Raw genomic sequence first — 23,524 nt, 5'->3', positions numbered from 1 at the left:
TCCCCTTTGGTGTCCAGCCTTCTTCTTTGTGTGTGTGTGTGTGTGTGTGTGTGTGTGTGTGTGTGTGTGTACGTATGTGCACTCATGTTTGTATATATGTGTATCTGGGTGAGTTGAGCAGTTAAGTGGATGGAGAGAGCACTAGGCCTGGAGTCAGGAAAACCCAGATTTAATTCCCACATTTCCTAGTTGTGATTCTGGACAAGTTGCTTAACTGTTTGCCTCAATTTCCTCATCTGTTAAATGAACTGGAGAAGGAAATGGTAAGCCACTCTAGTATCTTTGCCAAGAAAGCCTCAAATCTGGTCATGAAGAGTTGGAAACAACTAAAAATTGGGGGGCACAGAAAGAGAAAGAAGGAGGGAGAGTCAGAGAAGAGAGGAACAGAGGCAGAGGTAGAAGAGGGAGAGACAAGAGGTAGAGAGATAGAAAAGAGGGATAGACAAGAAAGGGAGAGAGAGGAGAGGCAGAGGTAGAAGAGGAAGAGACAGAAGAGGGATAGACAAGAGAGGGAGAGAAGGGAAAGAAAGACAAGAGGGAGAGGCAGAGATAGAAGAAGGAGAGACAAGTGGGAGAAAGGGAGACAGAGAAGAGAGGGAAAGAGACAAAAGAAAGGGAGAGGCAGAGAGAAGAGAGGGAGGGAGGGAATGTGTAGTCACTTGAACTATTAAGACTCTTAGGATCACAAAGCTGGAAGAGAACTTTGGGACCATAAAGTCCAGCCCATTCTTGCAAACAAAGAATCTAAGCCTCAAAAAGGATAGTAATTTGTCAAGAGATTTGCACCAGCCTTTTTGATCCCAGAACCTCTGATTCTTCCCAGTGTACCACCTGCCATTTCTCCACAAACTTGAAGACCATGACTACCTGGGATATTCCAGGAATGGGAGTTCTTATGACTTTTCCTGGTTATTTGAGGGTGACCTTGAAAACTTTTTTTCAATCCTTGTTAGAAAAATCTTCCTCTGGAAATGGGAGTATGTGTGAGAGGAAGTGGTCCTGGTCTCCTTGCAAGTGGGAGAGGTTAAATTTGCTGAAAGTCATATCTCATAAATGCCAAAAGTGGGGTTTGAACCTGAGTCCCTGATTTCAAGTCTGGTGTGCCAGACAGTACCTCATGACATTGCTTCTTCCTAAGGAGAATCTGGATCAGAGAAATAAAATGCCTTGCTCAGACAACATGGAACATCCGTGGAGTGCAGCAGTAGTCACCAGGCTCCACTTCCTCTCATGATTAGACATCTCTACTCCATCTTTCACAGAGCTGCCAAAGTAACCATCCTGTAGCACATTTGACCATGGGACTCCCTGCTCGGGAAGTTTCAAGTTGAGCAAAACCAGCCACATTGCTTATATACCGCATTTTGGACCCAAAGTCTATCAACCTTTACATTGAACATCCCTACTATTATCTGGCTTCAGCCTACCTTTCAATGTTTTGTAGCACTTTATACCTAGCTAGGTAGCACAGTGGACAGTGCACTGGGCTTAGAATCAAGAAGACTTCTCTTCAGTTCAAATCTTGCCATAGACACTAGCTGTGCGATCTTGGGTGAGGCACTTAACCCCGTTTGCCTCAGTTTCCTCATTTGTAAAATGAGCAGGAGAAGGAAAAGGCAACCATTCTGGTGTCTTTGCCCTGAAAACCCCAAGTGGGATTAGGAAAAATTGGACATGACTAAACAACACATATGCCTTTGTGCCTTCTATGTGCTAGCCATTTGGTGTTCCTGTAACGTTGCTCGAATCTCCCAATGCCAAAGGCTACCCAAAGGGAATCCATTTGGATGAGATGTCGGCATTGAACCTCATCAAGAATCACAGGATGGCAGAGAGCACCTAGTCTAATCTCAATGTGAGCAGAAATTCACTTGAGAAAATCTCTGACAATGAATTCTAGCCTTCACCTAAAATGTTTCAGTAGTGAATGAGAAACTCAATACCTCTGAGGGCACCCTACCAGTTCCATTCTTTGAAGGCAGAAAGTTCTAGGTGAAATATCCCAGAATCTCTGCTTCAAGTGTTCCCCATTCCAGTCTATCCTGCATTCAGCTGCCAAATTGATCTTTTCTACAGTCTGTGTCCTGGGTTCAAATGTGGCCTCAGACCTTCCTAGCGGTCAGACCCAAGTCTCACAAGTCCCTTAACCCCACTCGCTTAGCCCTTACCACATGTCTTTCTTAGACTTGAAACTAAGAACATAAAGGTTCCAAAAAAAAGGCCTGGAGTCAGCTCATCTGCCTGTGCCTCCCCCTCTAAGGCGAACTCTGATGTGTTCCTGTGGAAGCTCCTGCAAGGCAAGGCCTCATTTTTATTCTTTGTATCCTCAACACTCAGGCCTGACACATAGTAGGTGCTTAATAGCTCCCTCCCATCAGTAGAGCTGGGCATGGGGGAGAGATGGGATTGGGAAGAGGACTGACAGGCGAGGGACAGTCCGCAGGAGCATTCAAGTCAATCTGGAAGGGCCTGGCTTTTCCCACACTTCCAATTTCCCCAGCAGTTTTTGTCCGATAGTGAGTTCTTATTCCCAAGCTGGGCTCTGGATTTATCGAACACTAGCTTGCTGAGGTCATTTCCCCCAAGTCTGTTCCAGCGAACCACCCTTCTGTCTCTTGACCGGCCCCAGATTGGTTTTGATGGTCACGGCCTTATAGTACAATTTATGACCTCGTGCTGCTAGAAGCCCGTCTTTTAGTGAGGATCCAGCGTTCAGAGGGAGCGTCCCTTTAGTGGATGCCTGCTGAGAGCCAGCAGGCGGAGGGTTAACGAGGACCACTTAGCATGCAGCTCCTGGGAGAGCCACACTGGCCTTCCAAACAGATCCCGTTATTAAGGAAGAGTTCAGGGCAACCGCCAGCCCGCCGGCCTGCCGCCGAGCCATTGTGGGACTTGAGAAGAGGCACTGTCTGCAGTGAAAGATACATTGATTCGCTCTCCAGGCAGAAGGAGGCTTCAGTGACTGGGAAACAGAGCTGAATGTGGCCTTGTTGGCCGGGCACTAGGAATGGCAGGCTGCTTTGGGGAGTGGGCTCCATTAGGACAGATCATGGAGGGGGGAATGGAGAGGGGGCGGGCAAAGCTGGAAAAAGATGGGCAGAGCTCCAGAGGATGATGGGGACATGAGAGACCCAGGCAGGCCCCTTCGAATCTGAGCCTCAGTTCCTTCATCTATTAAATGGGGATGGTAGTCATGGCACCACTCTCTCAGAAGGCAAACATGTGTCAGCCCCAGGAGTGGCTATAGGTTACGAATGTCCATTTCTCTGTCTGTCTCCCATGCCTGGAATGCTCTCCTTCTTTCTCCTGGACTATTGACCTCCCAGGCTTCCTTAAAAAGGCTCAACCAAAATTCCACTTACTGGAAGCCTTCCCTAACCCTTCCAGATTCCAGTGCCTTCTCTGGATTTGTTATCTCTAGTTAATTCCATCCATAGCTTATTTTGTATAAATTTATTTGCGTGTGCTCCCATTAGATTGTAAGCTCCTTGAAGCAGAAGCTCTCTTTTGCCTCTTTTCTTATCCCGAACATTTAGCACAGGGTCTCACATATAGTAATGCTTGTTTGAATTGGGCCCAGTCCTGTCATCTTATAGATAAGAATACTGAGACCCAGGGAGACAAGACTTGCCCAAGGCTGCCCATGTACATGAACCATGCAAGGCATAATCCTGGCTTTCCTAGAGGACTTGCGTTTAGAGCTGTGGGCTGGATCTCTGTGTAAAGTTTATTATTACATTATTATTAGAAGCAATTATGATTATTATTGGTAAATAGTAAAGATTATTACCAAGGATTATCATTAAATAATAGTTTATTGTAATCCGTGGATATAGGACAAAAATCACAGCTTTTCAGAATTGTCAGGAATTAAGTGACCACCAAGTCCATCCCATACCCCTCAAAAGTCCCCACTGCAACATCATATTAATGATGTTAGCCATTGTTTGCTATGTTAATGTTTAATTTTTTACATTTATATATGTTAAGTATATAGTATATAAAATACAGATTTAATTTAATAATTTGTATGAACAAATAATATATTAAATATATTATATATTTGTAAAAATTTGTTATATATAAATTTATATTATATAGTATAGACTATATACTATATAGTATATATTATTATATATAGTATACAGTATGTAGTATATAAGACATTTTATATTATATATAAATATATATAATATGTAAATATGTATTTATAGAGCACTTAAAAACTTTCAAAGCACTTTGAATATATTATTTCAATTGAGCATACTAGACAAGCGATGTGTAGCCAGTTGGAAGACTTTCAACTGAAAGGGAACCTACGCCTTCCCCCGAGCAGTCCATTCCACTTTGGGTTAGTTTTGATTTTTATGATGATTTCCCCACCATGAGCCCCAGATTATCCCTTTGCAACTTCTACCCACTGCCCCTAGCTCCATGTCCTTGTTCCTTGCCCTCTACCCCCCACTCTTGTCTTTCCTTCTCTGGCAGAAGCATCCCAGTTCCTTTATTGATCCTCCTACAGGACTGACTTGAGGCTCTTCCCATCTTGGTCATTACTTTAGCTTATTAACATCGCTCCTAAACTGGGGCCCCAGACTGAATGGGGACCCATTGCTGATGCCAGTCAGAACTCTCAGCATTGCATACACGGGTCATGAAGCGATCTGAGGGAGAAAGGAAGTCTTTCTTGATCTCTCTTCATTGCAAATGCCTTCCCTTTGTCCATTTTCTCCAGTTTGTTTGCAGCCTGCCTCCTCATTAGCTCCTTAGCCCTTTTACAAGCAGGGACTCTCTTTTGTCTCTCAGTGTAGTACAGAGCCTGGCCCGTGGGTGCTTAATGAGTGGGCACACTTGCTGAATATATCCTCTCTAGAAACAGAAGGAGGTTTTGGTGCCTGCCCTACAGGACAGCCTGTGACATTCCTGGTACATTCAGGGCTCTCTGGCCACTCAGTGTCTCCAACTATTCTTTGTTATTTCAGGTCATAAACTTAGAGCTGGAAAGGACATCAGAGGTCATCTAGACCATTTTACAAATGAGAAAACTGTGGCCCAGGGACTTCTCCCCAAGCCATACAGCTAGTTAAGTGGCAGAGACAGAATTGAATTCCAGATCCAACACCCATTCCAAATCCTTCCCAGGGCACCATGCTGCTGCTTTTTGTTCAAGCTTACAGCATTGCGGCTCCCCAGAGGTACTTGGCTTCTAGGCTGTCATTGAGAGAGCTCAGGAAGAAGTTAGACACACACACACCAGCAGAGAGTAAGACATTTGACTTTTTAATTCCATTAAAGGCAGACAGACAGTACTTTGCTCAGTGAGCATGGCAGATGGCTATCAGAAAACAAGATTATATGGAGCTCTTGACATCTTGGTGATGGACAAGAGAGATGCCTGCCTCTTCCCTCTCTTCCCCTCAGCCTCCATAGACCATCCTACTTTATCGTGTGAATCCTGGAGCACAGCCAAAGATTATCTTCCGGCAGAATGAATCCTCCGGAAGATGTCTGTCCTTCTTACCTTTTAATCTGCCAAATGATTAAAGGGAGCTACGGTGATGGGTAATTTATCCAACACTAGAGGCAATTCTGCAATCAGGGGCTACTTTTCTACCCTAATTAAACTAATCTCAGTCCTCTAGATTTAGAGGAAAGAGTACTGTACTTGGAATCAGGAGAACTGGGGTTGAGTTCCACCTTGGATACTTGCTAAACATGTACCCATGGGGCCTCTCCAAGACACAGTTTCCCCATCTGTAAAACGGGGATAGTAATAATCATACTGCCTACTTCCCAGACTGGTTGAGAACAATGAAGCAGTCCACAAACAACTACATCAAGATGAGTGCTACATCAGTCACAGAATGCTAGAAGTGAAAGGGGCTTCAAAATCTGCTACTCCAGCCCCATCGTTTTAGGGATGAGGAAATGAAGAGGGGAAGTGACTTGTCTGAGCAGCTGAGCCAGGGCTCAAATTCAGGTCTTCTAATTCCAAACCCAACCTTCTTTCCATCACCCAGTGCTTTGGATTCCAGCCCTAACCTCTGTTCTTAGCTGGGGCTCCCTTACTGTTTTAAAGGTGTCATGATCTATTGGTCTGGATTTTATATTCCAAAATGCCAAATCTGTTATCAGTAAGGAGTTCCCTGTCCCCTATCCATGCTACCTAAGCCAACATGTATTCACTTGACAGAAAGTCCAGAAAAACAGTACTATTTAGAAAAAACTACTTCTAATCTTAAAAACATATTAAGTCTACAAAGATATTTTCCTATAATCAGTGATGGATGGAGATAAAAGGACAACACTAATAAAACACTCAGGAACATATGCCATATATGGTGGCCACGATTCCTCTCTTTTCCAAGACTGGAACTCTCAGATTCAACTTTTAAGGAGTCACGAACCAGGGAATAGACCCTGGAAAACCTGGGGTCACTCCATTCAAGTCAATGAAAGTACCTCTTATGTTCTAGTCACCAGGATAATCAATGGGGAGACAAAAACAAAAATACGAACATCTTGATCTCAGAGAGCTTACGTTCTAATGGAATATTACTTAATTGTGGGTGTATTTGTCCCAGCTCCAAGAAAGGCATTGGCTTTTATTTAGCCCCTGACTCATGAAATAGAATAGAAGGGCCTCTCTGCTGCCAACAATTATTTAAAAAACAGGGGAAAAAAAGGATTTTGTAAAAGCCAGGGAGTATACTAACTCGGCAATGAGAAGGATTCTTAGGACATGTTCTTACTCCAGTTTTCTGGAAGTGATATTAACACAAACTTCTATTTTATTTTAGGCAGACAACTCTAAACAGGCCAGTATGGGCCAGGGAGGTGCTTTTTGCCAGGTCTGTCAACATCCAGCTAAGTGAATCCCAGCTCCTAAAAACCAATGGCACTCTTCCAGTGCCAAGATCAGAAATAAACACTAGTTAGCAAGGTGCCTCTGAGACATTCTAGATACAAGAACTAGACTAGTTAGAGGAAGATGAGCCAAATGGCTTGCCTTCCTTCCCTTTGGTAAGACATTTGTTCCTAAAGTGACCCTTAGGAAGTATTTTCAGCAGGACTGTTTAATGAGAAATGTGTGACAGGGAAGAAAAAGTCTAGGACCTTTCAGGCTTGAGTCAGAGCAACCAAAACACATAGTTTGGCTTCATTTGCAAAAGGCTATGGAAACTTTTGGCCTTTCCTCTTTGAAATGAGAGTCTGGTCTCTTTCCTGCTGCTGCTGACTTTACTCGGGTCCTCAGCAGATTGGACTATGTCAGGATGAGGACTGGTGTTTGGAGGGAACTCCTTGAATCTCTTATTATATTGTGTTCAAAATGTTTTCTATACATGATCCCATCTGATAGACCTCATAGTTGGAGGGAAAACACAAGAGGTAGAGGTAGATGGCATTTTGTTGTGTTTTTTTTTTTACAAACATTTACAAAGATATTTGTGCTACCTCCTTGCAAATACACATCATGTTTTTTCAATAAATGGCAAGAAAAGAGATGTTTCTTTCTTGCGCTATTGGAACTTAAGGCCTGTTAGTTGAATGCATTGAAAACTGTAAACACTAAGTATATGTTGAGCCTCCACTTCATGCTTACATGCACTTGTGGAGGGAAGCCAGTTACTGTTCTCACTGTCCATCTCTTTATTCCCAACTCTGGCCCTCTCCCAGGCACTCATTCTCTACATTCTGCTCCTTCTTTGGCTGTTCCCTTGACCAGCCAACAACTTGCCCTGGATGAATTTAGCATGAAAGAGTCACTATTAGTGTTTCTTTATGCCTTGGTCAAAGTGAGTTCATCCTCCATACTTGCAGGACTTCCTTTCAGACTTGGCCCAGGTCTTCCATATGTCATCACAAAATGGTGGGTGTGTCTTACATGTGACAGTATTTTTTTCTGGTATTTCCTGGCACTTATGCAGATAACAGTCCCTACTTACATGAGATGGGTAGTGCTTGCTGATGGGCCCTACTCCTGTGAGAAGGCCCCAGTTGTTGGGGTTCCCTTTCACATAAATCTGTAGACTTAATCTAACTAAATCCCATTCTTTTATTTTTCTGGACAGAATTCTCTATTTCATGCTCAGAGGGGCTAAACATTCTTTTGTTAGTTTCCTAAACTGGAAAGGCATCTCCTCCCCCCATCCCTACATTTTCCAGTGTAGCAAGGAAGAGCAAAGGGATTAAATAGAATAAGAACTCACAACTATATAGTATTTTCCTCACAACAACCCTGTAAGGTAGGTCTTATATAGGTTGTGTAAATATTATTGCCCCCATTATCCATCAAGGTTCAGAAAGGTGAAGCCATTTGCCAATGGTCACACAGTGTATCAGTACTGGGATTTAAACCCAGATCTTCTTTAGTCCTGTGCTCTTTGCACTACCCTAAAGCATAATGCCCCCCCCCAGCTATTTAGAATTATAGAATATTAGAACTAAAATGGATCTGTAACAGATTATCTCATTTTATAGATGAGGGAAACAGCCCTAGAGAGGGGAGATGACTTGCCTGAGGCCACACAGAGTTGGTTGGTGGCAGAACTGAGATTAGAACCAGGCCTCCTCACTTCTGGTCTAGGGTTCTACCAGAGAGCTTTAGGCATTTACACTTTAAGTTGGGGGTCTGGGAAGTGGACTGGAGAACTACTGTTTGTGCATTCTACACTGAAGGTTCCAAAGCACATGGCATGGTGCCCATATGCTGAGCAACTGACTAATGGTATGGAAAGAGGATGGAGCACATCTCACAGGTTGTTGTTCTGACCATCTTCTGGGTCTTTGGCTTGTGCCAGCTTCTCATTATGCTCCCTTTGCACCCTTCAAATAAAAAGAAGAAAAGGTTTAAGCCTCAAAAGTGAAAAGGAAATACCCCCAAGCTTGGAAAATGCGTGAGTCAAAAAGACATTTTGGATTTGAATGATCATCTAATAATACCTTTACTTTCCCCACCAGTATCAGAGAATAGCAGAGGTGAAAAGCATTGATTTTTCTTAAAACCCTACTTCTTCACTCTAGTGGGTAAATTTAAAAATATTTGTTTTGTAAGAAGTTCTAGCTGATCGATTCTCAATTTACTAGGCTATGCCTTTTCTAGCAGTGACTTACTTTTCTCTGTTGAAAATAATGAACTCTTTCTGGACTGATTCAAGGTGCTCCTGAAGAAGGCAAGTCTGCCAGTAGAAATAAGAAAAGAAAGGTTAGTAGACAGGCTCCATGATCAATCAACAAATATTTTCCAAGTGCCTAAAATGTAGGATTAGGCAGTCTAGAGTTAGAAGGGCCCCTGGAGATCATCTAATTTAACCCCCTTATTTTACAGATGAAGAAGCCAAAACCCTCTGCGGGTCAGTAACTCACCCAAAGGGTAAGTATCGGAGCCAGTATTTGAATTCAAGTCTATGTTGGCCAAAGACTATGATGTGTTGAGATAAATTTAGAAAGTGTGAATGGGGAAAGGACACCTCTCTGTCTTCTCTTTCCTAAGAAATGGGAAGATCTGGGTTCAGGCACCAGATCTGACATCCTGGACTAATTCCTTACACTATCAGTGTTCTAGGCAACCTTCAGTACTTGTAGAGAAGGTAGCATCTTGCATTGATAGAGGGAGTTTCTTCACATGGGAATTCTCTATGCCAATGAAGTCACAGGTCTAGTCCCTGCCTCTATTTATATAAATAGAAGAAGGGTAATATAACACATTTCTCTGATAAAGGTCTCATTTCTCAAAAATAAAAAGAACTAAGTCACTTTTAGAAGAATCCAAGTAATTTCCCAATTGATAAATGGTCAAAAGGTGTTAATAGAAAGTTTTCTGATGAAGAAATCAAAGCTATCAATAATCATATAAAAATGTTCTAAATCCCTCTTCATTAGAGAAATGCAAACTAAAACAACTCTGAGATATCACTTCACACCAATCAATATGATAGTAAAGGAAAGTGATAAATGTTGGAGGGGATGTGGCAAAATTGGGACACTAATGCATTGCTGGTGGAGTTGTGAATTGATCCAACCATTCTGGAAGACAATTTGGAATTATACCCAAAGAGCTATAAAATGATGCATGCCCTTTGATCCAGCAATACTGCTACTAGGTTTGTATTCCAAAGAGATAAAAAATGGGAAAGGACCTGTTTGGACAAAATATTTATAGCTGCTCTTTTTGTGGCATCAAAAAATTGGAAATTGAAGGGATGCCCCTGAATTGGGGAATGGCTGAACAAATTGTGGTATATGATGGTGATGGAAAACTATTGTGCTGTAAAGAATGATGAACAAGATGATTTCGGAAGAAGCTAGAAAGAGCCACATGAGCTGATGTAGAGTGAAATAGGCAGAACCAGAAGAACATTGTACACAGTAACAGCAACACTGTGGAATGACCAAATGTGACAGACTTAGCTACTATCAGCCATGCAATGGACCAGGACAATTCTGAGAGGCTTATAACAAAGAATGCTATACACCTCCAGAGTAAGACCTGTTGGAATAGGAATGCAGATAGAAGCATATGATTTATCATTTGTTTATTTGAAAATGAACCCAAATAAACAAGTGATAAACAAATATGAAAATAAATATGAAATGTGAAAGTAAAAAAATCGCCTACAAAAATGAATAATGTGGGAATATGTTTTCTGTGATAATACATGTATAACCCAGAAAAAAATTAAAAAATTTTCTAAAAGAAGGGTAAAAGGAGCCTTAGAGAACACCTTGCCCCAAACCCTCATTTGGCAGAAGAGAAAATAGGTTCAGAAAGGAAACTGACTTATCCTATGGTCACATAAGTAACTAAAAATGGCAGAGCCTAGGATTCACATCAGGTTCTCTGAATGTTCTTTTCATTATTCCACACTGCCTTTTCCTTAAATCTCAACCATGACCATCTCTACTTGAAGTATTACATTTTATAAAAGGACATGAAGCATGTATTTTTCCCCAGTTATTAAACCAAGAGGCTAATTTGGGTACGATGGCCCCTCTTTGTATCCTTCCTTGTCCCCTCCATAGCCCCCAAGACAAAGGCTGGGGCAGATGTGCAGCTATATCAGTAAGAGGCAACTGAGAGCCTGGCAGAGGGCAGTGTCAGTAAGAGGTTGGAAATTAGCATCATGCATCCTCCTGTCTGTCAAAGGAAAGAAAGGGGAATAGTTTTCCTCAGGCCTCTTGCCTGAGTGGGAAAGATTTGTTTAGACAGTTGTTTAAACTGGACCACAGTGAGTTATCTGCTGAGCGATCATCAGCTGTTTCCCCCAAGATAAAATCAGAAATGGTAACTCTCTTGGAGGAAAATGAAGCCATAGACCGATTCTTTCTTTTTTTTTTATTTTAAAAATTTATTTGTTGCATTGAAATTCTTAGGTCTCTCTTCCCTCCTTTTCTTCCCCTCACTCAAGAAGCCATCATTTGGAAGAAAAAAAAATAGACCAAATCTCGTAAGAGGCAGCATGTGAGGGTCTATCACACAGGTCTCCTGCCCACCATGTATTAGCTGTCCCCAGGACAATCTCTCTTCTCTGAGATCACCTTTAATTCCATATGAATGTTCACTCCCACCACTGTGACCGTCATCAGCGACTGTTTGATGTACTTTGGCTCCAGTGAACAGACTATTAACTATGTCTGACGCTGCTATTGTACAAAGTACCTGATTAAAGAACTTAACCTTGAGAAATGGCCAACAAACTGGGACTGTTTCCTCGTTTGTGAAATGGAGGAGGAGGGTGTTGGATGAAATGTCTTCTGAACTCAAAATCTCTTCCTATGATCTGAGTTTCAGAGAGAAGGTATGCAGAGAAGAGATGGTTTAAAAAGAGAGGGTTTGAGCTGTATTGTCCTCAGTGGGTAGAAGAAGCTGAGTGGGGTCCAACGACTTTTTAAAAAATATGAATTTTTAAAAATAAAAGTCCAGAGAGAAGCAGATGCAAATAAAGGACAATGCCATTTTTAGTGGAGGTCAGGGAAAGAAGGAGGAAAGTTTGGGAAAGAACAAAATTTATTTTACTTATTTATTTGTTAAAAATTTTTAAAAAATTCCCATAATTACATGATTCATGTTGTCTCCCTTCTCTCTTCTTTTCCCAACCTCAGAGTCGACAAGCAATTCCACTGGGTTATACATGTATTGTCACTCAAAACCTATTGCCTTATTATTCATTTTTGTAATAATCATTTAAAACCAAAACTCCAAATCATATTATGATTGGGGATGTCGACTCTAAACAATCACCCTAGTGCAATTATCGATAATATAGAAATAGATCTTGATTAATGACATAAGTAAAACCCAGTGGAATTGTGTGTCAGCTACGGGGGGGGGGGGGAGGGAAAGAACATGAATCATGTAACCATGGAAAAATATTCTAAATTAATTAAACCAATATTTTTATATATAATATATATAATATATAATTATAAATAAATTAAACCAATATTTTCAATTGAAAAATAATAAAATGAAATAAATAAAAACTCCAAATCATATACCCATATTATTAACAAGTGATAAACCACGTGTTTTCTACTGCACATAATTTATTTTTAAATTAATTTTCCCTTTATTTTATTTATTATACCCTTAAACCCTATAGCCTAAAGAGAATTAGTGGAGAAAATCCCAGGAGTTAGAGAATTAGGAGAGGAATAATAGCTCACTTACATACAACGCTTTGTTCATGTAAGACACTGCGCGCCCATGTGGGCTATTGCTACATTACCATCATAGCCAGTGTGTTTTGAAGCTTATTAAAACTTTTGGGGCCTCCTGTATTTGATTCGAGGGTGCTAGCCATTTCCTTGAAATGTCTTTTTCATATAAAGTGTCAAGTCCATTTCTGATTCAGATTTTGTAGCAAGCAGATGAGAAGTCTCAGTGGAGAGAAGGAAGCTGCTTCCAAGACTTCCACTTAATGAGTGTTCATCTAGCCTCTGCCAAGTCCTGGGCACCTTGTACCCAGTGGGGAGGGGTGCAAAGATGGAGCATAAGACAGAGTCTCTGTCACCAAGGAGCTTGGAGAGACAAGCCCAAGCACAAACAAAAGGGAGTTGAGTGACAAGATGACACAAGGAAGGATGGGATTATGGGTTCTGGGGATAACAAGACTTGAAAATATTTGCTAAAATAGCCACTTTCTGTGAGTGTTATGAAATATTCAGACCTATCAAACAGTTCATAAAGGTGGCTGACCTTTAAAAAAGGTACTTAAAAATAATAGAATAATAGTAGCCCTTTAATGAAGAGGGTTTTTGCGCACCAACCCAAGAAGGCGATATGAGGGCTTTTTTCCCCTAATGAGGACACCTATTGATTGAGAAGCCTCATTTTTTTTTTACTTTCTTACCAGAAGAATTTCTTTAGACACCTCCTTAATATACTAAGCAGTCTATTACTGTTACTATATTATTTTTATTATTATCAATTAATAATTATATTATATCAATTATTATTTAATTATTAGTTATAGTAATCAATAACTTTATAATTTACATGTACATATATAATTTATACTTTATAATTAATTAATAAATAATAACTGTGAATTACTTTAACAGGGACTTTTGGTGGATGATGGAGACAGGAATATATTTCCAATTTTCCTGTATTTCCTTGCTTGTACCTAGGCATTGCTTGTTCAACTGGGAGCTCCTTGAGAGTAAAAGCTGTCTTTTGTCCAGTGCATGGCACAGCACCTGGCACACAGTAGGCATTTAGCAAGTGTTTATTCACTGAATGATTGATATAGAGTCAGAAGAGAATTGGGTCTGATTTCTGCCTCTTAAACAACCTTGGGCCAGTTAGTTCTCTGAGTCTCGGTATCCCCATAAAAAAGATGAAAATTAGGTAACCATTAGATGTGCCTCAGGGGGGTGCTGTGACAGCCAGATGAAGTAATATACAAGAAGTGCTTTGCAAATCATAAGCGTTCTCTCTAAAGCAAACGGTATTATTATAATTGTAAAGAATATTAGTCTTAGAAGGCATGCATCTAAATCCTAGTTGTGCTACTTGCTAACGGTGTGACCTTAGGTAAATCACTTTCCCATTCTGGCCTTAGCAGTTTTTCCTCTAAAATAAAGGTGCTGTCTCCCATATTTGCAATATTCTCCCTCCTCATCTCTACTTCCTGAATTTCCTGGTTTCCTTCAAGACCTGGCTAAAGCCCCTTCTAAAGGTCATCTCTACTCTGATAGAGTGTGATTCTGAGAAGTTGTAAATGAAGCCTCTTTTATTAGACTTTTTTCTAGAGCACTTAAAGGTTTGCAAAACTTTCCCACACAATCTTATTTGAACCTCGTGGTAACCATCTTAGACAGGTAGTAGCTCTATCTCCATTTTACAGATTTTGAAGCTGAGGTTCAGAGAGATTATGAGATTTACCCAATTAATTTTAATGAAAAAGAATCATGTTGACAATGTCTATTGTAGTGCTGGTGGTGTGGGGAGGGAAGAGAAAGTTAACTAGTCTAGCAAGGTAAAAGTTCCTGGAGCATGGATTCTTTTCCCTGTAGCTGAGGACAAAGGGTTGAGCCTGGGTACCTAGAGACAGCTGGATGCCACTAAAATGTTCACGCTTGGGTTGCTGGCCTCCTTTTCACATTCATGGCTTTAATCCAAACTCTCCTGTTAAGTGCTGTCTTTTTTTTTTTTTTAAGAAATTGTGATCCTTAAAGCAATGGAGAATGAGGTTGAAGCTCAGCACAGGGAGTTTTAATCCTTCTCAAGTGAGTCTGGTGGCCAAAGGGAAACTGTAATATTCTGGTCTCAGTTCAGTTCAGCTCCAGGAAAGTGGCCACATTGACTGAAACTCAGTGGAGCCCAGAAGGGAGGGAAGAACACAGTCTAGATCACATCCTGGGACCCTGATTCTAGAAGGGAGGTAATAGCACAGTCTAGATCATATCCTGGGACCCTGATCCCAGAAGGGAGGGAATAACATGGTCTAGATCAGATCCTGGGACTCTGGTATATGTGTATTTTCTATATATGATATTTGGTTACTCCATTCATTTTTTTTTTTTTTTTGGAAAGCATAGAGACTACATCATCAAGCCTCCTTTACCCTTTTTGAAAATTACTGAAGACCTAAAGAGGTTCTGTTTAGGTAGATATATAGGGATATGCTAGTAAATGTTTAACCAACCGCTCTCCAAAAAAATGTTCATTTATACCTTTATGTTTAATCTACATTATTAACATTTTCTCTTTCCGTTTCTTAAGTGTAATCAATATAACTTTCTGGGCAATCAATATAACAATGAATCAAGTCTGGATTTGCAGCATTTGCTGATTTCCAGGATATAAAAGCAGTCACTGAAAATTTAACAATCCACCCTCCAACCAGTTTGATCTGGTGCTAGTATATACTTCTGTGTTACAGGGGGTGCTGTGAGGGTCAAATGAGGCAGCAGAAATGAAAGCTTTCTGAAAACCATTAAGCACTATGCAATTTTAAGGGTTTTTCCCTAATGTGTCCCTTCTTGTTCCTTCTGTTATTTCTTATTAGGGAACTTTTGCACCATTCAGAAATTACTTTTCTGTGTGTGCCTCATTTCCTCCTTAAACTCTATGCTTGTCAAGGGTAGGTGGACACTGGGTCTTCTCAAGTGAACTCAAGGAATATTTATTGAATTGTGTCAAGCTTTATGAAAGGCATGGTGCCAGGATCAAGGAACACATAGACAAAAATGAAATTCCTCATTCTTTTGGAGTTTACATTTTACTGAGGAGTATATTGATGTACATAGATGAGTAAATAAAAATTAATTTGTGGCAGGAGATGGGGGTGAGTCAAGGGCTGGTCTTGTGGAGAAGACGATATCTGAGCTGAGTCTTGAAGAAAGATAAAAATTCTGGGAGGTGAAACTAGGCCTGGAGCTCATTCCTGGAGCATGATGGAATTAAATATTCAGGAAATGGCTTAGTAAGCCACTGTAGCTGAGTGTTAAAAGAGTAATATGAAGTAAGTCTGGAAAGGTAGCTTGCAGCCGGAAAAGCCTTGCACCAGAACTTGCATTTTGACTTAGAAACAATATGGCACCACTGAAGATTTTTGAGGGTGGTATTATGGTTGGACTAAGGTCTTGGGAAGATAATGTAACAAGTCAGCTAGGTAGTGCAGTGGACCAAAGCGTAGAAGACCCTAGATCAATTCTGGTCCTAGACACTCACTGTCTGTCTGATCCTAGGCAAGTCACTTAACTTCTGTTTGCCTCAGTTTCCTCATCTCTAAAATGGAGATAATAATAATAATACTTAGTTCCCAAGAATCTTGTAAGGATCAATCATTGTAAAGTGCTTAACACAGTGCCTGGTACAGAGCAAACATTATATAAATGTTAATTATTATTATGTTGGCAGCCACATGAAGGATGGGTTGGAGAAGGGAGGGTCTAGAAGGAGGGAGACTATTTAAATAGGAGATTACTGAAATAGACCAGGCAAAAGGTACTGAGGACCTGGGCTATAATAGAGTGAGTGGGAAGGAGGAAATAGATGCAGGAATTTCGGGGTGGTAGTATTGGGACATACTCTGATTTGGGACATGGAGGGGAGGGAAGAGTTTCTGAAAAAACAAAGAAAAGGAAGAAAGGAAATTGATTCTGAAGTTGTGAACCTTTGTGAGTGGGAAAATGGTAGTGCCCTCAAAAGAAATGGGGAAATTTGGAAAAATGTCAGGTTTAGCAGGAGGATATTCCATTTTGGATATATTGAATCCAAAAGCCAAAGGTATATCCAAAGGAATATGTCCAATAGGCATTTTGTGATGCCAGACTAGAGTTCAATAGAGATAAAGGCTGGTTATAAAGGTTTAGGAATCATCTGTAAAGAGATGATAATTGAACCCATGGGAATAGATTAGATCATTGAGGTAGACAGTATATAGAAAAAAAGAGGGCTCAGAACAGAACAGAAACTCCCATGATGAGAGGTCAGAATGGTAGGAGAACAAAAAGAGAATAATATTATAGAAATCAAGGGAAGAGAAAGTTTTGGACAGAGGCAAAAGTTAGAGAAGACAAATGTTTTGTTTTGTTTTGTTTTTAATTTTTAAAAAAACCCTTACCTTCCGACTTGGAATCAATACTGTGTATTGGTTCCAAGGCAGAAGAATGGTAAGGGCTAGGCAATGGGGGTCAAGTGACTTGCCCAGGGTCACACAGCTGGGAAGTGTCTGAGGTCAGATTTGAACCTAAGACCTCCATCTGAAGGCCTGGCTCTCAATCCACTGAGCCACCCAGCTGCCCCCCAAATGGGTTTTTAAAAAAAGACCATTGGATTTATTATTGAAGTCAGTTGAAATCTTATGCCATATATTACAATAAATCCCAAATGGATACATAACCTAGATATAAAAGATCAAATCATAAACAATTAGAGGAGGAAGTAATTCTTATAAGTATATTGCCTTTACCATTTAAATCTTGACACAGGATCAGATATTGCCCTATATATCTCACTGCTATGGGTGAGGAAGAATTAATAAAACAAAGGATAGAAATGATCATAAAAATAAAATGGATATTTTGATTACATAAAATTTAAAAGCATTTACATAAAAAAATGCAGTCAGAATTAGAAAGGAAACAATTAATTGGGGGGGAAAATCTTTGTAGGGATTGGCCTTGGCACAGAAAGAATGACCATATCTTGTTTAGAAATTGGAGCAAAAGAGAAAAGAATAGGGAATAATGAGAGATATGTAGAGGTGTCACATAAGGAAAAGAAGGATCTCCTACTGATTTCCTTGTCTTGATTTCCTTAATAGGAAGCAAGGTTTTCTGCTAAGAGGGATGAGAGTGGATTAGGTGTGGTGGGGTTGAGCAGACCAGGTTTGGGATGTTTTCACAGGAAGTACAAGAGAAGATCAATAAAGAAAGAATAAAAGTATTGCATTGCATTAAGGAGGGCCAAGCTGAGCTTAGAGAGCAGATAAATTTATTGTTTGTTATGCTAGCTCCTCCAAGAATGTTCTTTTCTTTTTTAAACTTCCAAGTCCAATGCTAAGTATATTGTAGGTGCTTAATAAATAATAATTTAATGAATGAATATAGTATTAGGTACAGACAAGGTGTGCTGGTGCTAGATGGAATCAATTATTACATTTTCAGTAAGAGCATTTACATAGCAGATACCATGAATCAGGGCATGATTTATTATTTTGTTAATTGTCCAGGCTTAAGAAAGTGATGGGAAAGTGTGAATAACGCAATTTAAGTTTGAAAGTGTGTTGTGAGTACATTTTCCCCCCCGGAGAGTTATTGTTTAACATTTGCCACGTATCTTTGGGTATATGCTATCCCTATTTCATTCTTAGCAAAAGACAACTTCTCAAAATCAAAGATCCCTGGCACAAGCCACTCCCTACACAGGCAGGGTACTGAGTTGATGACCACACTAGCAACTCTAAACGACTATTTGGGACATCCTCACTTTTCCTGAGTGTCCCAAGTAGCAGGAGCTGAGGCTATGTGGGTTCTGTTGCTCACCTGGGAAGAGTCACACTTCCTGTTATCTTTTTCTTTCTTTGCCAGTCGTTTCTTTTTCTTGTGAAGAGGTTTGGATTCTAAAATCATTTCTTCAAGTTCAAAGGTGGGATCGCAGTTCAGTCTGCCTTTCTGTAAAAAAAAATAAAAGGTCACCTCCTTCTCTGGCTTTGACCTTTTATATCATTTCGTAAATGAGCCAGATCTAGGGAAGGAATTGAACTAAAGCTCAATGAAATAGACTGAAGACAATACAGAGAGCAGAGCTCCTGCTGTATGCTTTACATAATTTATCACCTCCTTCCTTGGCATAGTGCTTTCATCATTTTTATGCTAATATTTTATTCTCTGTCTTCTAATAAACGCACAATGGATTGAAAGGGAAACAAACGTCTTTTCTAAATTTCATTTTACCTTTCTTGTCTGGTGAACCATACAGTTTCATTGTTGGAAAAATGCTATGAGGCACTGATAATGATATCACTCACATAGAGGGCCCGATTGGGGAAGGGGCAGAACATCTGTGGTTTAATGGGAAAAACAATGGATCCATACGCAATAGACTTGGAATCTGGCTCTCCTAGAGACTGTTTGGGTGACTAGGAGCAAGTCATCTTGCCTCAGCCTCAGTGTCCTTTGTAAAATGAGAGGATGAACGAGGTGATCTCTAAGGAGTCTTTCACTTCGAAATTCTGTGTTACTACTTGGCTAATTAGCTCACTAGGGAGGGAGCCTACCTCTGCTCTCTACCATATCAAGGGAAATTTATTACACTCTTTTCCCCCACCCTGCAAAGGATACATACAGGCCAGACCATGGGATACTCCCCGATTCTGCGGTTTTATGGAATGATTTCCCCAAATAAGCTAGGTTACACTAATATCTCCCCCCCCCCTTTTTTTTCCCAGCTGCTATAGTAATTCTTGCCTTTACCATTTAGATCTTGTCACAGGATCAGATATTGCCCTATACTGCTCTGGGATTTTGTAAAAGATGTCTCTCTCCAAGTAAACCAAATAAGCTCCTTTGAAGCCGATGAGGCCTCTTGGTCTCTGTTTTTTAATCCCTAAAAGTTCTTGGCACAGAGCTGAGCCCAAAGTTTGTCCTTAGTGAAATCTAGCTGACTGATGAATATGTGAATTTCTGTAGCCCTGGAGGATCCTATGTGGAGTTAAAAGACCCCAAATGTTAAACTTTCATCAGAACAAGGACCTGAAAAACTGGCATGAAACGTTGCTGTCGGTTGTCCTTCATTTTTGACAAAGACCAATAACCTCAGTGGATGATGTCTTGACTTTGAGTGATTTAGACTGAAGTGAGGCAAAGTTGCACAAAGTCATCAGCCTCATTGCCTTCCAAAATCCAGTGGCAGGACAAAAGTCAGAACAGCCTCTGGCCTGGGATACAGTGGGTGACCTTGGCATCTCCCACGTCTGCCCCATCTCTAAATGCTCCACAGCACCTGCTTCACAGCTGCCTTCATGGCAGTTGGGAACAAATTGTTCTTATCCACCCATCCTGCCAGGAGAATTCTTCACCTGCCTATAATACCCCCCCCTCCCAAATCGAGACCTCTTCATTATACTCCACCTGGTTTAGCCAGTCTGCAAGATGGTTTTACAATATTTCTTAAACTTTGTTTTTAACTTACCGAGTGGGATAAAATAAAATGGCTCCCAAATTCCCCACTTATGAAATAAATCAGCTATTTTATTTTATCTCACTCATTACTATTTGCTTACACACTACAGTTTCTCAGAACCACAGGTGAGAGCTGGACACCAAAGGTGAATGAGCAGCCCTGAAAAGTTCTCAGCAAACCCTGGAACCAGAGGTGCTAATCCTTCAGAACACACTGCCCATGTGCCTCTAAACTTGGCATTGCCATTGGTGAGTTAGCCACCTGCATGCATTTAATCCACACAGATGAATGGATAGAGGCAACTTTAGTGGACAGAGTGCTAAGCTTGGAGTCAGGAAGTAGCAGGTTCAAATTCCACCTCTTACACAGATCTGCTATGGGACACCAAATCCCTCCCCCAATCATTTAGCCTCTCTGTCCCTCCTGTGACTTCCTAGGATTCATCAAAAGCATAAATGGTATAGGAGTAACAATGAATAAATACTCCTAGTGTTTAAAAATATATAGGATTTTAAATAATAAATCAAAAGAGAGGGAAAATAAAAAAGGTTCTTTCAGTCAAGTGAGCAGAGCAAAGAGAGCCAGAGACTCACACCTACAGCACTTTACCGAAAACACAAACTCCCCAAAAAGAGCCCCACAGTGTGGGTCACAGCCAAATTTATCTCCCAAGCCTCTGTACATAAAATGAGGATGTAACTTAAAAGGATGCTGGGAATGTAGCTCAGGTGTGGCAAATTTCCACCTGTGCAACAGATTATGCAGAGTTCTTTTTACTCAGGTCCTTCCTTCATTGAACTATACTGATTCCCTCCTATTTTTCAGTGTGTACAATTTTAGCCATGTGGGATGGCCTGAGGCAAAGGTTATGAACATTTACATAGCAACACAACTGTTGAGCTTTCCATTATTTTCCAGAATACTGGAATGTATTGATCCTTTCAAAGCAGGAAGAAACACATTGTAAGCTTGGAACAGGTGTTGACATGAACAGTAGGATTGGAGTGGGAGGTTCAATTTCTCTCAATTGACTTACATTAGGAATGAAACTTGGAATTAGCCTCTTCTGCAGAACTGCATCCCAATTCACATCATCCATGTAGGAGCAGTCCTGGATATCAGATAGCTGAGAGAATCTATGGTCAGGGTTTTGTTCAAGCAACTGCCAAGAAAACACAAGAGTTGGGATGATAAAGTATGAAAAGGTTTAGGGAGACCAATTTTAAGGGATAGTTCCATGGCTAATATCTTCAGATAGCCCTCTCTACTTCCTCCTCCAAGCTCTGGACAAGCTCTTAGTCAAGCCAAGTCATAGAAACAAAGGGTTAGAAATGAAGGGATGTGAAAAAGCATCCAGAACAGAGCTTTCAAATCTGCCGCTGAGTCCTCAACACTCCCAAGTGCAACCTGAAGCAGATTAAAATGTAATTGGAAAATATTTAACAAAATAAATGAAAATATAATAGAATATATATGTGTGTATGCATGCATTTATATAAAACATTAATATGCAGGGATCCCATGTATGTTTGGTGGCCTCTGATTCTGTAAGAAAGACTTTGACACCAGGGATCTAGACCAGATCATTTTGCAGAAAAGGTAACTGACTCTCAGAAGAAGCCTTGCCCATGGTCATTTAATTAGAAAATCTTGTCAGTGCTTCTCCCCAACATCTCTCATGTCAATTCCCTTCCCTCATGGGCAGCTAGGTAACACAGTAGATAGAGCACCAGGCCTGGAGTCAGGAGGACCTGGGTTCAAATCTGACCTCAAACACTTCTTAGCTGTGTGACTGAGCCTAGCCCTTGCCATTCTTCCATCTTAGAATTGATACTAACACAGAAGGGAAGGTGTAGCAGTCCACCCCTAGCTATGGGCAAGGGAAACAGTTAGTATGTACAGAGTGGCTTAGAAGAGAGCATGCTCAGTCTTGAGCATGCTCAGTCTTGCGCATGGCTAGGAAAGCCTCTGACCCTTGACCCCAGCTTCCCCCAGGCGGGAAAACAGGTTTCTTTGTGCTCACCTGGCTAAGAGAAACCACACCTATACCTTGTCATTAACCAATGATAATCATCCCTATGTATTGTGTATATTTGCATATCAAAGAGATTAAATACCGGGCCACAGCAAGCTCCGCCTCTCTTCTCTCTCTTCCTCACTTGGATCTCAGCTCTCACTGATGCCTGTCCTTGCTGGAGCTTGGCCAAGCTCCATCTTTGATTCCTTTCCTTATCTACCTCTCCCACCTGGGACCTGGCCTTCGGCCAGGCACTTTCTTTTCTCTATCTCCGACAGGTCTCCGACCTGTGTGGTATTAAATTTGGATCACTGGACGGGTATAAGCCTTCTGAGTAGTCCACTGATCGGAGTTTCTGCTGTGGCTCCTTTGTAACCAATAAGGCCTGGATTTCTGACTCATTCCTGCCACCTCATATCTCTAAGTTGGCTCCGCCATCCCCCTCACGGCATACAGAACTTCTATCCTTCCTCTATCTTCCTATCTTGAGGCTTCTCGCGGGTTCGAGGAAGCTTCAGAAAGGTTAAAAAAAAAGAATCCCTTTTTTTTTTTGTCCTGTGAATCAGATATCAGCCTCAGAAACTCATTACCTCTCATCAGCCCCCTTTTCTCTCATCTTCTTAGAATACTTAACTTCCTTCTAGGATTAGCTCAGAAACTGCCTGCTGGGAATGGGAAGCTTTTCCTGATCCTCTTAATTGTGAATGCTTTTTCCCACTAAAGATTACTTTGTATTTATTTAACTGTTTACACATTGTAAACTCTAGTAGGATGTATGCTCCTTGAGAATAAGGATGGTTTTTCTCTTTTTAAAGTGCTTTTAATTTTTATCTTTGTGCACCCAGTGCCTAGGATATTGTTTTGTACAGAATAAGCACTTAAATAATGCTTGATGCATTCAATAATTTATCAAAACAAAGTGAAAGATTGCTATCTTAAAATACAAAAAAAAAGAGATGGTATAGCTATTGCTAGGACATATGAGAATAAATGAACTGGTGTGCATAATTGACTTTTGCCTCCACTGCAGTCTTTTGCAAATACTTTACTGAAGTGTAGACAATAGTTTCTCAAAGGTGATGTCAATTCTGGCAGGTGCTACAAAACTTAGCTGGCTTTGATATGGGCCAAAGAACTAACTGACTGTGTCTGTCATCTGATGACTGGCATACTTCAAACTGATGACTTCTATCACTAGAGAACTGGTCATGAGATGATGAATTATTCTGACCTCTTGTGTCTGACTCTTTGTGACCCCATTTGTTTTTCTTCTTGGCAAAGATAATGGAGCGGTTTTCCATTTCCTTCTCCAGCTCATCTTACAGATGAGGAAACTGAGGCAAACAGGGTTAGGTCACTTGTCCAGGGAC

At 40.7% G+C, this 23,524-nt stretch overlaps 1 protein-coding gene across 2 annotated transcripts in view; it reads right to left on the bottom strand.

Annotated features, from left to right (window-relative positions):
- Nucleotides 1-5,259: 5,259 nt before the first annotated feature.
- Nucleotides 5,260-23,524, bottom strand: part of STK32A (serine/threonine kinase 32A) — a 170,438-nt gene continuing 152,173 nt past the window's right edge. For both annotated transcript variants that reach the window (XM_007473844.3, XM_056811446.1), the window contains 4 exons: nucleotides 21,174-21,299; nucleotides 18,499-18,627; nucleotides 9,115-9,179; nucleotides 5,260-8,826 (listed from right to left, as the gene is read on the bottom strand). In XM_007473844.3, coding sequence (XP_007473906.1) covers nucleotides 8,754-8,826; nucleotides 9,115-9,179; nucleotides 18,499-18,627; nucleotides 21,174-21,299 — 393 coding nt within the window. In that variant the 3' untranslated portion in view covers nucleotides 5,260-8,753. The remainder of the gene's footprint in view (nucleotides 8,827-9,114; nucleotides 9,180-18,498; nucleotides 18,628-21,173; nucleotides 21,300-23,524) is intronic.

The sequence above is a fragment of the Monodelphis domestica genome, chromosome 1 (assembly GCF_027887165.1).
Source record: "Monodelphis domestica isolate mMonDom1 chromosome 1, mMonDom1.pri, whole genome shotgun sequence".
NCBI classification, from domain to species: Eukaryota; Metazoa; Chordata; class Mammalia; order Didelphimorphia; family Didelphidae; genus Monodelphis; species Monodelphis domestica.
Note: the sequence above shows the minus strand (reverse complement) of the source record. Positions and strands in the feature narration are given on the sequence as shown.